The following is a 15271-nucleotide window of genomic DNA, read 5'->3' as shown; positions in this document are numbered from 1 at the left end:
CCCACTGAGGACAGAGGAGAAAGGGCTACATCCCAATAAATAAGTGTGGCTGTGTCACTGCTCTGAGTACAACATCCATAGGGAGCCCTGCTCAAAGGAAATGCATGGCTATGCCTAAGTTGCAGAGTGTCCCTTAAAGCAGTGTTTTCTCTCAGCCAGGCTTCTATAGGTTCCCAGCAGCCCTGCCACAAGCAGGGTACAGTGTGTCCAAGGGAACAATTCTGCTGGCTGGGAACAATTCTGCTGGCTGGGAACAATAGAGAGTTTTCTAACACAGAGCTTTCCATTCCAAAGTAGCAAGGAGTGGCTCTGCCCACTAGGCCAGCTGCTGGGAGAGGGGCCGTGCTGCTTTCCAAAACATGCTGCTTCAAGCAGAGTGACCCAAAATGAACATATAAAACCCATAAGAGCAAGCTGTACTACCCTGGCCACGTGATCCGGTTGGCTGAGCGGCAAGAGAACACAGGGCACAGGGATAAGGCTCTCTCCTGCCCTTTTCCCCCTCTTTGTATGCAGAGGAGAGCAGCAGAAAGCATCTCCTTTTTCATGCCTTTGGCACTGAGCAGTATGAACATTATTTGATAATAATCTCATTATCAGAGACCACATTATTGCCACTGGCAGCAGGCAAAGCAGCGGATGCCGGTGAGAGGCACAAGAGCCGGGGGAGGCTCCGGCCCCAGCAGTGGGCTTGTTGCCTTTCCTGGCTGCCAGGCTGGCTGAGGGCAGCTGCTCTTGGGACAGTATGGGGGCACAGCAGGGCCATGGGCTCAGCATTTATCTGATAGCAACACCAGCCAGGGCTGAGAAGCACAAAGGGTACAGCCAAGTGCAAGTTGCTGCGGTTGTTTTTCTCTGTGCATACAGAAAGCAGATCCCCTTCTTTTATTTAAATAATAAAAATCTGGTGGCTTGGACTTTTTTCCCCTCTTTGTCCAGTTCTATCATTTAACACTGCTGTTCACAAATAGTTTTAGCTGAGATAGCCATTCCTCATGTCAGTGAAGACGGTAACCAGAACAACCCTCTCTCAAATAGACACAGTAGTGGCATTGGATTCATCTGTTTAAGGTTACAAGCCATTTGAAGCCACGTTTTGAAGGCTTTATGAAGACCACTGGGGTGGGAGCTCAGCCCACAGTACCATGCCCTCCAAGGAGACATCTTTTCTAGAGCTGTGCCTGGAGATTGTTCTGGCTACGAAGCAAGTATGAAACATAGATCTGCACATACCAACAAGTCTGCTCTTTGGCTGATTGTACCATGATTCCTTCCATAGGTTGAGAATTGTCAGCTGGAAAGTGTCAACCAGCCCTCAACTCCAGTCTGTCCATATAAGCTAAGGGAGATCCCTTATAGACTACAGTAGGGATGTCATAATTTTCAGCTGCCAGGAGAATTTCATGCAGCTGTAGGTGTCTCCAGGATCAGCATCTCAGACATTACCTCTTCATGCTTAGCACCATCATGCAGGAGGCTTTGTGTGGCTATGTCATTAATTTGTGAGCTTTCCTTCACCCAAGCTACCTCCTATTGCAGCAGCTAACCAGGGTAGCACCTCAGGTAGAATCACAGAATATCCTGAGTTGGAAGGGACACACAAGAATCATCAAGTCCAACTCCTGGCTCCACACAGCACCGCTCAAAAATCAGACATATGTCTGAGAGTATTATCTGAAGGACCCTTGAACTCCAGCAGCTCTTAGCTGTATCCACTACTCTGGGGAACCTTTTCCAGTGCCCAACCACCTTCTGGTGCAGAGCCTGTTGCTAACCCCTACCTGACCATCTCCTGATGCAGCTCAGTGCCAGTCCCATGGGTAGGAAGAAACCAGAGCAGGGTGAAGTTAAGCTGGTCGCAAGTGTCTTACACAAAGAAGGGATTTGTCCTTGTACCATTTACATGCCTAGAAATGGTCCATCTGGTCTGCTGTGCTCACAGGTTGTGTGTTTTTGCTCTTTGTTAAACACAGAGATACTGCTCAGTTCCTGGCATGTTGGTCACTTCAGGGAGACAACAGGGTTGCAGCAGCAATAAGATTTCACTTGGAACACCAAATATAAACATGCTGCATATACAAACAGGAAATATATTTATAGACAGAGTGAGGATGTGTATATGAGTGATAAAGGTAGTAACTTCCTGAGAACCACACCCAGTGGTGATGTGCCAGGGGTATAATCTTGTTCAGCAAAGAAACTTCATTCTGGAACAAAACACAGAATCACAGAATGGCAGGGGTTGGAAGGAACCACAAGAGATCCAACTTGGGTCCAACTCCCTGCCAAAGCAGGTACCCTATAATAGGTCACACAGGCAGGTATCCAAACCTAGATATTCAAGTCTTTAATATCTCCACAGAAGGAGACTCCACAACCTCTCTGGGCAATGTGTAAAAGTGCTCCATCACCCTGACAGTAAAGAAATTCTTTCGCATACAATTAGTTTAGTATGCATTGTCTCCTTAATAGTGATTGGGAAAGCAGACCAGCAGCCCTACATACTGTGCAACAGTCTCTAAGGGGAGAGGAGTGGAAGTACATAATAAAGTAAGTAAAGCAAAGGCATATCTTGTGAAGTGTACGTGCACAAGAGCATAGGAAGCAAGTGAGGGAAAGCTGTGGAGAGCCTTATCACTCTGTGGACAGTCACAGCACTGAAGTATGAAATAAGAAATGAAACAAATCCAAATCTGTGTCAGAAGATGATTTCCTAGAGCTCTTGTTGTGCCTGAACTTATCAAGCTAAGCCTTCATTTCCAGTCCTATCCAAAAGTCACTGAAGCCAAACACAGCCTTTTCTCTGCTTCAGAAGACTTCGGAGCAAGCCCCTTCTGAGAACTACAGAGGAAGCAAACATTGGAGAGGAAAAGAAATACATTACGTTAGCTGTGGAAAGCATTTTCGGCATCCCTCAAAGTGGACATGTTTACCTGCAAGCTGACACAGAGTAGACTGGTAAGAGTTAAAATTCAAAAGATACGCCATTCATTCTTGTAATAGCAGGGCTGTTTCATCTTTAATTTCCCCTTAAACATTCTGTTCTGCACAGAACGCTTTGGTGCTCATTATTTCTGCAAAATTAACTGCCAGGTTGACTTTCAGCAGGAGCTATGGTTGAGAGATTCAGGAGGGACAGGTGGAGCTGGAAGCAAGCAGACCTGCCTTCCCAGCAGAGAGTGGGGCTTTTGTTTAGCTTTGATGCAACAGCATGCTCATATAAAAGCACAAATTAGAGAAAATTGTCATGAAGGGACTTAGGCACAGAACCGAGCAGATGTGGTGATGTCCTACAGGCCACCTCCAAGCAACCCTGAGCAATAGGAGTGTTTTTACAGTGTGTTTCTTGCCGTAACATGTGCTTATCTATGCCAAGGGCCACCAGCACTGGGGTCACGCATTCAGTATGATGCCAGCTGAGCAGGACATGCTACTGGCCCAGTGGGACACATCATGGCCACTCCTGGTCACCAGCCAAAGGACAGGGCCCGTGGTACTGGGAGGCAGCTGCCACAGACTGGCTGGTGGCAGCTGTGACTCCTCCATACCTGGTGCTGTGTTGACACAACAGGGGGACAAGGACGATGTTCATGTCCTTTTCAGCTGCCCTGCCTTGTTCTGCAGCTGAGTTAGGCCTTTGTCCAGGGGAATGCTTTGCAAGGTGCTGATAGGGAGCAGAGCATGCTTGGGGCATGAGAAGGGCAGGCTAGGGGATGGAGGTAGCACTACACAGAGGTGGCCACAGCTGGAAGTGAGGGATACCCACCCTGATACCTGGGAATGGAGCTATGCAAAGTACACATGCCTCTGCCTCCCCTTGGGCTGGCTCACCCCATGGAAACATGGAAACACGATGGCTGCACACACCAAATAAATTCATCTTCACACAGGTCACCCAGTGATGTGGTTGATGCTCTGTCCCTGGAGACTTTCAAGGTGAGGCTGAATAAGGCCCTGGGCAACCTGACCTAACTGTGGTGTCCCCATTCATTGCAGGGGAGTTGGATTAGATGGCCTCCAGAGGTCCCTTCCAACTCTTAGAATTCTTTGATTCTATGATCAGCACTTAAAATCACTGGGGGCCACTACTGAGAAGCACGACAACCTGTGCAGCCCACCTCTTGCTATGGTTTCTCCCTGATTTATTCCCTGAAGCTTTCTTTAGGAAGGACATGAATGGGCAGCCTGATCTGGTGGGTGGCAACCCTGCCCATGGCAGTGGGTTAGAGCTCAATGGTCTTTAAGGTCCCTTCCAACCCAAGCCATTATGTGATTCTATGATTCTAGGACATCATGATGAGTAACAATAGGAGCAGCACAGCCAAGAGTCTGGGGAACTGCAGCAATGTGTGGTGTCCATCAGACCAAGTCAATACCACAAGTACTTTGGTAGCGTGGTTCTTCCTGACAGATGGAGCTGTGCTGTGATAGCAAGAAGGTGGCATTACTACAGGAGGAGAAGTAAAAGCTCTTTGAGCATCATCTGAGGGCAGTAGAGGCAGTGACTCAACTGCGCTTATGAGGTGAGGATGGTGGGGGCTTCTCCTTAGCAGGGAGCTCCATAGCCTGAAGCAGTAATCCAACCTATCACCTCTCAGATAGCTAAGGGAAGGATGTTGTTACTGAGTGATAGATGCTGGTAGTCTACACAGAGCCGTTGGTTTCAGCCCATTTTTGATGGAAAAGTGTCCATACCCTCTGTTAACTCAGCATTTGCTGTACAAGTGGGACCAGATTGCTTCTGTAGGCTTCCATACAGATCTTCCAAAGAATCATTGCTGCCAGGCAGCTTGACTGGGGTAGAATCAATTCAGCATGCCAAATCAGAGCCATGGGAAAACAAATTCCCTGTCCTGATGATGCTCAGTGCCTCCCAGCACTTTCAAACCTTGTTTGCAGGATCAAAAGGAGACCAGGAGGACAGCAGCTGCCTAAGGATCCCGCTGGCAGGGCTGGCTCCAGAGGCTTTTATTCCCTCAGGCTGCAGTAGGTCTAGGGGTGAAATTGTCAGGTTTGACCTTCAGGGGCCCTACAGCTGCACTGGTACTCATATCCACCGCTTTTCAGGGCTGTTGTGGTCAGAGCCCTTCTACTTCCTCACCCTGTTGTGGTAGGGAGGTTCAAGGTGTCCTGGCAGCAGGAAGCTTCTTTGCTCCACCCTCTGCCCTGCATGCAGTGTATCTAGGATTTGCTGAACCATTGCTGCCAGAATTGGCATGCTGATCCTTGCAGCTGCTCAGCAGAAGCTGGACCTCTGGCATGATGCTTTCCTCCCATGAGCCCTGGACAGCCTTCTTCATGCTCTTCTTCACCACTGTGCTCCAGTGCTCCTGTTCTGCAGGTATTTCTTTTCTCTTGTGCTTCACTTTCTGTACCCTCACTTTTCTCCCACTCCTCTCTACATCTAAAAGTTGCCCACTGTTTGTTTTTTAGAAACAAGGTGGGCTCCCTTGTCTCATCCAAAAAGTGTAAAGAGATGGAATTTCTTAATCCTAATGAGACTTACACAATGTGTTTGATCACAGCTCCTTTCTGCCAGCTATTTACAAATCCACTACAAATGTGACTGAGCTGCAAGTTGCTCTGCTGAATGGCAATGAGACAGGGGACCACTGTTTCTTGGCCTTCACTTGCTGAGGCAGGAGACCTCTTGGAATATCTCCCAGAAGTCTGTGTAGTCTAGTTTAGCTGAGAGTAGATGCTTTTTGCAGGAAATCTGGCTTTGCAGCCCTCTTAGTTGGAGAAGCTGCCTAAAGCCTAAATGTAAATGAGACCTGTCTCATCATGATACTGCCCACATTTGTATACTGGCACCAGAGGAGATCGACCACACGCTTAAAGATGGGCTTGATCTGACAGCCTGTCCTTTGGGCTTCCACATCTATAAACATGAACACTGTGCACTGCAGTGCTTTCTTCCACAGGTCATGCAGAGGTCTAAATGTTTCTTTCAGTGCTCCTGTAAGGTACTTATTAACCCAGAAAATAAGTTATGGGCATAGCCAAGGTCATTCAGCAAGTTCTAGCAGAGCTGGGGAGGAATGAGGAGCGTTCCGACCCTGCCTTGGAGGAGGCTGCCCATAGACCCACTTCCCACTGGGAAGAAGTAAGGGAAGCTGTGGCCTCGATGACATGAAACTGAAAGTCAGCACCCCAAGGGGGGAACTTCCTGCAGGACAACCTTATTTTATTCACTGTTGCTTGAAAGATACCAAATTCAAAACAAAGGCTTGGTCTGTTTTGTTCTCCTGAGCTGGAGTTAAACCCGAGATACTACTTTAAAGTCTTTCATGAAATCAAGCTGGAACTTAATTTTGCTCCCTGTCATATTCCATGTTGTCAGCTCAGAGTGATGGTTTGACTGGAAATAGCTCTCTCATAGCCCCTGCTCAGTCTCTGGACCAGGAGCCTATTGGAGCCTCCGCGCTTGCATGCAGCAGCCCTTACTGCAGCAGCCTGTTCAGGCTGTTATTCTTATGCCTCTGCAGAGCACCATTTCAGCATGGAATATTTCATCTGGCCGAACTCAAGCTGGGCTGCTGCTTGTAGTGGCCCAGTAGGAGATATTTCTTTGACTCCCTTCCTTCTGCAGTGGCTTGGTGCTCATGCACAGAGCCTGCAGCAGCCTATGCTTCTCCCACATGGGCATTCCCTCAGCCATCCCTGCATGCCATCCTGCAGCACTCTGAGGTCTGCATTGTGGCTGGGGGAAAGTGGAAGGCCTGAGAAGGCTTTGCCCTGTGATGCTGTGTACAGATTTGGAGGGCTGCAGACCAGAGGCAGCTCTGCACTGAAGTGTCAGTGTGCTCTGATTCTAGGTAGGAAGCAGGTTAAAGAGGCAAAATCTTCGCTGAAGCCCCTCTCCTTCCTTTACCTATATCTGCATGTTGTATTTTTCCAGCCTGAGCTGGTTAATGAGCTCTGCTTTCCTCCTTTTTCTTCTGACAGCAGCTGGAGTCTCCAACATATCAACAAGCACCATGCACACAGTCGAGTATGAACCGCCATGTCTTAGTAAGTCTTCATAAATCGTTACTACCATGATTAAGCCAGGTAAGGAGACTATACAGTTCCCTGGAGAGGCTCTCCTGGAGAAGAGTTTGTCTGTTATAATCTGGTGTTATCAAGGCTTCAGTTGCAGGTAAAACTCTAGGAAGCATTTCCAAGACTTCCCCAGTCAGTCAGGCTTAGGCAACCTGAGATCCCATCCTCTCACAGTTTTCCTCCATCCTGAACATGAAACAGCCCAAAGTCCTGCACTTCCTGAATTGCAGTACATGTACCAATAGAGATATGCTACTTCAAAGGATGACGTATGTATAGGAGACGAGAGTCCCTCTCCCCTCTCTGAGCAGTTTGTTTACTGGTGGGAAAAGCTGTTCTCTACAGCACAGGGCAATGCTACTGCACACTCTGAAGGCCAATGCACAAGAATATGGTCCAGCATGATGCACTTGAATGAGAGCAACTGAGGAACATCTGCTCTTGCCTTTTCTTCTCAACATACAAGAGGACAGCTTCCCTGTACCAAGATCAGGAGGCATTTGCTTTCCACAGCAGACAAGCAGATATGCATTAGCATTGCAACATGCAGTACATGTAGCTGTAAGGCTGTTCTGGCTGCTCCAGCTCTCCTGGGCTCTGAGGTTTCATGCTCAGTTTCCATCTCAGCCCAAGGAGCTGAGGGACATTTTGGTCCCCTAGATTCCTTTTGATATTCCTGCCTCAGAACCCAGCCAGGTATCATCACTGTACCCTTGTGATGGAAAACATACGGCAGATGCTAACTAGGTATTCTGAAAGATTTCAGCAATGGAGGGTGCAGTGGTAAGGGGACCAGCTCATGTGTTTGGCCAGCTGGGACTGACTAAGTCTTGAAAACACATAGATGAAACTGAATATTGCCACCCTTGAGGTTAAGAACCAAGCTTAGGGGAAAAATGCCCAAAGGTAGAGTGACAGGCCGTGGGGCAGACTGTGATGTCAGCATCTCACCTACCTTCTAGCAAAGAAAACCTGCTTTGTACTTAGCCTCCCATCAGCTCACTTCATTTCTTCTCCTCCAGAGGTAGACTTCTGCACACTAGCAGCAGTGTGCTGTCCAACTGGCGTGGATGATTACGGATGGATTGCAGCAGCTGTTGGCTGGAGCCTCTGGTTTCTGACTCTCATTCTTCTCTGTGTGGAAAAGGTCATGAAACTCCGTCCTGATGAGCCCAAATATTTGGTAGCCTGAAGCAGGGCAAGTCAGTGAGCAGCAGTGAGGTTCAGACAGACTGACAAAGCATTTCTATCACTTCCTGAGAAACAGAAAAGAACTTGCCTTCAGCTAAAAGAACTCCACACGTAAGTGGGTTATCTGCTGCGGCTCCGTCCTTCCTGGAATGCCGGAGCTGCTGACCCAAGCTGGCCACCATGCACATCCCAATGCACACAGACAACATTTAGTATCATAGAATCATCAAGGTTGGAAAGATCACTGAGATCATCTAGTCCTACTGTCAGCCTGTCCCCACCATGCCCACTAACCATGTCACTCAGTGCCACATCCATACGTTTTCTGAACACCTCCAGGGATGGTGACTCTACACTCCGTCATTTTCCTGAGCCCATCCAAACCTGTCCTGAGGGTAAATCAGACCCTGAAGGACCTGGTACTAGGCTCCCTGCCCTGAGACAACCCAGAACAGCCTTGGGATTTGAAAGAGCATTGAGCTGGTTTCTGAAGGATCAACATCATGAGATTCAGAACTAAGCTGTGGGCCAGGCTGTATCACTAAAAGAATGCAACTCATTGGTTATACTGAGTAACTTCTGTTTGCTAAACCAAAGTGTTTACTGACACCAAGAGAGACTCTGTTTTGGAAACTTGAGGCTTGTTTGGGCTGGTTCAAAATTAGAACTAATTATTCCACTGCAATGTATACATGAACTGCTTTGTGGGAGGTTAACATATTGGTTGTATCTACTTGGCTTGCACCTGTCGAAATAATTAAGACACACTACACCATTGCAAATGGATTTTAAGCCAGTATGTCCAACTCAGGCACAACACTGGTTCTATTTACGTAAGATGATAATAAACACTCTTCTCCATGAAAGGATTCCCACTGACTGTTTTAATCCTACTTTATGTTGATCGAGCTTATATCAGTAAGGAATTACCCCATCCAAATTGCTAGAAACATGATCTTAATGAGAAATATTCACACAGCAGTGTTTGCCTCACCACAATCAAATCATCTTATTTGGGACAGTATTTGTCTATTATTAAAACCATAAATCAGCATGAAACCCGTAGAGTCATATATAGAATAGCAAACCTCCTAGAGACCAACAAATAAAACACAAAAGACTATCCTTAAACCAGAGAAAGCTACAGTGGAGATTTGTATCTGCTAGATAACATTAAAGTTTCACATCTGCTTACCAATACATAACTTTTTAGGTTAGAAAATATACAAATCAGTTTAAGACTCAGATTATTTCTTGCACAACTAGGCATTCATTCAATCAGAACCGTTCTACGCCTGTTCAAACTGGTGCAAACTTATCAGCTTTCCACAGGAATGAGTACAAGTTAGACACTGAGAAAAAGACATCCTTCCTAGGGAATCATAGAATCTTTAGAGTTGGAAGAGACCTTTAAAAGCCCTCTAGTCCAGCTTCCCCGCAATAAGCAGGGACACGCACAGCTAGATCAGGTAGCTCAGAGCCTGGTCCATCCTTGCCTTGAAAGTCTCCATGGATGGGGCATCAACCACATCTCTGGACAACCCATTCCAGCGCCACACCACTCGCACTGTAGAAGACTGTTTCCCTATGTCTAACTTAAATCTCCCCTCTTTAAGCTTGAAGACATTTCCTGTGGTTCTGTCACCACAGACCCCGCTAAAGACTCTGTCCCCTTCTTTCCTGTAGCTCCCCTTTAGACACTGAAAGGCCGCTCTCAGGTCACCTTGCAGCCTTCTCTTCTCCAGGCTGAACAGCCCCACTTCTCTCAGCCTGTCCTGGAGATCCTCCTCCATAGGAGAGTTGTTCCATCCCTTGGATCATTTTTGTGGCCCTCCTCTGGACACCCTCTAACAGGTCTATGTACTGAGTACTCCGTGTACTCTAACAGGTCTTCTGTACTGAGAACTCCACACCTGAATGCAGCACTCCAGATGAGGCCTCATCAGTGCAGAGTAGAGGGGCAGGATCACCTCCCTCACCCTCTTTGTTGACTAACTCCTTAAAGAACTGGAAGTTATCTTTCCTAAAATGTAGCATCCTAATTTTACTCCATCCATGGTCTGCTGCTACATTTCCTGGAATACTATCAGATGAGGAACTCACACAGTAGAAGATCTTATGGACTGTATTTTCCCTATTTTAAAACAAACCAAGTCACAGTAAAATGTGTGTTTTTTAAGTACAAGTTCATAGAATCATCAGGCTGCCCAGAGAGGTTGTGAGTGCCCCGTCCCTGAAGGTGTTCAAGGCCAGGTCAGGTGCGGCCCTGGGCAGCCTGGTTTAGTATTAAATGGGGAAGTTGGTGGCCCTGCCTGTGGCAGGGGGGCTGGAGATTGATGATCCTTGAGATTCATAATCCTTGAGGTCCCTTACAACCCTGGCCATTCTGTGATTCTGTGATTTGAGTTGGAAAGGACTCTAAAAGGCCATCTTGTCCAACGCCCCTGCAATGAACAGGGACACCCACAGCTAGATCAGGTTCTCAGAGCCCCTCCAGCCTGGCCTTGAGTGTCTCTAGGGCTGAGGTATCCACTACCTCTCTGTGCAACCTCTGCCAGTGCCTCACCGCACTTACTGAAAAAAACATCTTCCTTATATCCTTATCCTTATGTAAATCTCCACTCTTTTAGTTTGAAACCATTTCCCCTCGTCCTACCACAACAGACCCTTCTAAAGCTTTCTCTACAGTACACCATCTTAAAAATGTAATCCATTAGCCAGGTCATAGACTCATTTATTTCATGTTATCTCATATTCCTAACACTATCACTGACACCTAGTAGAACACCTCTTAAAGTATTATAGCTGAAATAGTACTATTATCCCCAATTCATGTATTGCAGTCCAATCCCTGTTCCATTAATGGAGCTACACTAGTACCCATACAATCAACAGCACATGCCCTCTTTTTAGTATTTTGTTTTTCCCATTGCAATTCAGGAAGCATATAGTTTTCATTCTTACATGAAAACCTGGAAACAAAACATAATTAATAATTTATCAATGTGTATACATCATTTTTCCTGTGTTAAACTTTGATGCCCATACTATGCTGTAGCACCAAACTAGTTTAGGCTCTCAGACATCTCAAGGCATGTAAAAAAATAAAATGTTGGCTTATATCACCCATTAAACCACCCACTACCCTCTCAGAATGATGATGGAAATCTTAACACTGCAGTCATCTGCAGCACATTGATCAGTCAAATTCTGTCCTTGCACCAAAAAGTTCTTCAGTGGAAGAAGAAGGAAAAGCAATCTACTCCAGCTCTTATGGCTCAGTACAAACACAGCCAAAGTAGCTGGAAACTGGATGGCTGACTGAAAATGCTTGGGAGAGCTACTGCTGTACAGGTATCTCAATACACAGAGCAGAAGGGAGCATGCAACCATTCAGCACTTCTAATACTGCCTGAGAGAAACATCAGAAGCAGTGCGCGACTCCAGGGAAGCTACTTTAATTTGCCTGGGAACAATATCGATCACATCTGACCAGTGATTTTTATAAATTCTTAATTTAAGTCTAAATTGATTGATATGTGATGCATGACTCTTCATCTCTTTAGAAACTATTGCTCCGGTAATGACTCACATTACTCACTGCCTCTTATCCTTGGGGTTTTAGTGAATGAGCTACATATTAAGCAATTGCATTTTACAATGATTACACTTTGCAAAATCACCAGAGGGATGAAAACTGGCAAGCATCAGAGGTTCCCACTCACAGAGAAAAATACAGAGGTTAAATTCATAAGAAAAGTTCCCCTGTGCTGGGAATTGGTAGGAGTTTTGATAAAGCCGCTACAAAGACTAGAATTTCATAATATTACTATAATTAATTACAGGCAAAGAATGAAATTCAGGAAATCCTGGGAAGCAGCCACCCTCTCTCCTCTCTACGTTCCAGATCCTCATTTTGTGGTACCAGTGGCAGCAGCCTCTCCTGTGAAATTCAAGCCCAACTGCAGATTTCTTTCCCAGAATCAAATACGCACTTCTCAAAGAGCTTTTATTCCCAGCTCCTATTTTGGTACAACTTCCCAGAAATAGGTACGAGGTTGAACAGTGCACTGTTGTCTCCCAGTGTACCAACAAACTGGAAAAAAATACAGCTTGAAGAGACTTGCAGACCTTTCTTGCACACTTTGAAGGTAGGAAATCTAGAGACACATTCAGTTAACCATTTTGCTTACCCACCACAAATAATCACCTATGGGCCCCTAGGTCTTGTGGACATAAAACTCTTTTCCAAATCTCACACTCTGCTTTTCATAGTGTTCTTTGCTACAAAGGCTGGAGAACTAAAGACTATGTAAGTGTATGTTTTCCCAAATGCTACTGCCAGGGGTGAAGTATGTAAAGGTGCCAGACACATTTTGGGGACAACATGAACTACCATCACCACTCAAGTTGTGTCAGTCCTAAACCCTCCATTTCCATCTTTTCAAAGGTCCTCTACCTGCCAATTCAGGGAACCAAAAAAGCCTGGGGATTTATTCCTTAATTCAGACGAAGATGCAACAGGCTGGAGAAACCCCACTGCAACAACAGCAAGGTGGGATTTAAGGCCCCTCCAGCTCAGCTCTGTCTCACAGCAGCTGCCACCTGGGGAAGAAGATAAAAGCACAGTGCACGCAGTGATCCATCCTGCCTTCCCTCCCTGCCTGAGCTCACAGGTGAAACACAGCACTCTTCTGAAACACAGAAACAGAGCTCTCTGGGAGAGCTCATCCCCCAGGCATTTTGAAATTAATCCTTTGAGGACTGTAGACAGTTTCACGCAACAATAACTTCCCGGTGACTTTTTCTTTTCAACTTTTCCCAGGTGCTTACAGTCACTCCTGTTCCCCCTGCTTCTCCTTCCCATTGAGCACATCTTCCATAAGTTTCACATATTCACAACTTCTATGAAAGTTTGTACACTGACTTAAGCACAGTATTTCACCCTGCAACTAAATCATGTGAGTGACTTTTAAGACAGATATATAGACCTTCTTCTAATCTCTAAGCCCAAGATAAAACTTTTTTCTACCTCTGTGATCTTTGCTGGGTTATCTTCCAAACTATTTATTCATTTCAGCTTTCCCTCTATTATTGGCCATATATTCAAAAATAGGTTTCCTCCCTTTGTTTCCCATCTACAGCTGCACCCACTGCTGGTTGCAACAAAGCAAAAAGTCCTATCTCGTAATTTCATTGTCTTCAGGTCAGATATTAGAAACATTTCTGCTCAGAAAGAGTGGTGCTGCAGTGGCACAGGCTGCCCAGGGAGGTGGTGGAGTCAGTGGGCATGGTGGGGATGGGATGGTGGTTGGACTGGGTGACCCTGGAGGTTTTTTTCCAACCTTAATGATCCCATCATTCCCTATCCAGGGGGAAACAGCATTTAAAATCAAGTCATTTCCCAAGTGATGATACGTCCACAAGCTCTCTTTTGTTACTTCTCCTCACCAAGGATTGTTGTTGTTGTTTCTTTTTTTTTCATTAAAACATTCTTATATCCATAGATTTTCTGATTTCTTTATCTAATCAGAAGGCCAAAGCCAGTGGTACCGACATACAAAACCAGGGTTGATGAGTCACAGGGAGAACCATTCCTAGTGTGCACTTTTCACATCACATTACTAAACATGCAGCCAAATTATTTTTTCGATGGAACTTTTTGGAGCACAAGCTATAGTACTTTTTCAGTACTTTTTCCTCTACAGCTCTGTCTTGTCTGAATGGGAAAAAAGGGAGATATCTACAAAGCAACCTCTTTGCTAGACTGTTTCCATACCATACGTTTAAACCACATCAGTACAGCAGCATTTATTCTAAAGCAGCACTCTTTGGGCTCAAATGTACTTTGTTATCAGACATCAGCTGACCTACACTAATGTTTTTGTACAGATGCTATGTGACAATGCTAAGTGAGATGTTCATCACTAAATAGAAGACCAAAAACTGCTCACTGTCACTGATCTGAAGTGCATCTTCAGTGCAAAGCTGCAGGACAGTAGCACCCTTTGCTCCCAGGTGGAGATGTGACTGTTGTAGATAATGCTGCATCACTGATGCCGTCTTCTGGAAGTAAGAAAAACTTCCACTAACTTCTCTGCAGCTTTACCACACGCTGCAAAAGCAAGAATGTGGTTTCCAGCACCCTAGAAAATTCTCTTCCACTTTTTGGTGGAGAATAGCAAGATATACCAATAATGTAAACACTTTGCCACGCATCTATAAATCCTTTAAAAGCCTGGCTCCACCTCTCCCAGCCCCATGTAAGAGCTGACTGCCACTAAGGAAGGATTTCTTTTAGAGATTGCTCCTCTTAGAGGCTTCTCAGTGAGCCCAGGACAAGGGTAAGCTTTCCATCTGTTCTTTAGCATGATATCCTGTTTAGCCTAACTTTTCTGTGTATTTCTTAATTGTAACATCTGTTATAATTCATTATATTCATATAATAATTATATTCATTGATTACACAATTTCCTATTTGCCAACTAAGCTGAAATACTACTGATGTTTGCAAATTCCCAATCCTGTTCCCTTAACTCCATGGGTAAAAGCTCTCTGATTTTCATTATTATTACAATATTTGAAAATTCCTGTTACCGTAGTCAAATTTCTTTCAGAACTTCATTTCAAGACCAGAGGAGAGTGATGCATTGCCAAATACAACACCACATTAATTTTTCCTTGAAGTTTTTTCCTGAAACATGGTGGTATCTAGCTACTCCTTTTAACTCATAACAGCACTAAAACATTCAAACAACCTGGAATAGACAACCAACTTCCAAGACATTGTGTGCCAAAACCTTAGAGAAGTGATCATGGGATTGTGTTAGAGTAATGAAGAAGCACAGACATTAGCACATAAATGGAAATGCTAAACAATGTAGTTTTCATCTTTCAGTCTGTTTTTCACTCTCTTAGTTCTCATTTCCCTTTGCCTGCTCTACATATGGCCATACCAGGAGTACTGTATGAAAACACCACATCAGGGATCCATGACAGTTTTGCATTCATTTCAAAAGACTCTTCAGAGCACTGC

At 45.3% G+C, this 15271-nt stretch overlaps 1 protein-coding gene across 1 annotated transcript; it reads left to right on the top strand.

The window, feature by feature from the left end:
* The first annotated feature begins 5144 nt into the window (after positions 1-5144).
* Positions 5145-9104, top strand: TMEM213 (transmembrane protein 213). Its single transcript, XM_048937547.1, has 3 exons — positions 5145-5341; positions 6949-7014; positions 8067-9104. The coding sequence occupies exons 1-3, from the start codon at positions 5260-5262 to the stop codon at positions 8234-8236; spliced, it is 318 nt and encodes a 105-aa protein (XP_048793504.1). The 5' UTR covers positions 5145-5259; the 3' UTR covers positions 8237-9104.
* The last annotated feature ends 6167 nt before the right edge of the window (positions 9105-15271 follow it).

Source organism: Lagopus muta, chromosome 1, assembly GCF_023343835.1.
Source record: "Lagopus muta isolate bLagMut1 chromosome 1, bLagMut1 primary, whole genome shotgun sequence".
Lineage (NCBI taxonomy): Eukaryota > Metazoa > Chordata > Aves > Galliformes > Phasianidae > Lagopus > Lagopus muta.
The sequence above is the reverse complement of the archived record's forward strand: the minus strand, read 5'-3'. Positions and strand labels throughout refer to the sequence as shown.

Bases quoted from the DNA above. Each gene is read 5' to 3' on its own strand.
- TMEM213 (XM_048937547.1), top strand. From the start codon at position 5,260: ATGATGCTTTCCTCCCATGAGCCCTGGACAGCCTTCTTCATGCTCTTC. The intron at 5,342-6,948 runs GTATTTCTTTTC...TTCTTCTGACAG, and splicing joins CCAGTGCTCCTGTTCTGCAG to CAGCTGGAGTCTCCAACATA. The intron at 7,015-8,066 runs GTAAGTCTTCAT...CTTCTCCTCCAG, and splicing joins GTATGAACCGCCATGTCTTA to AGGTAGACTTCTGCACACTA.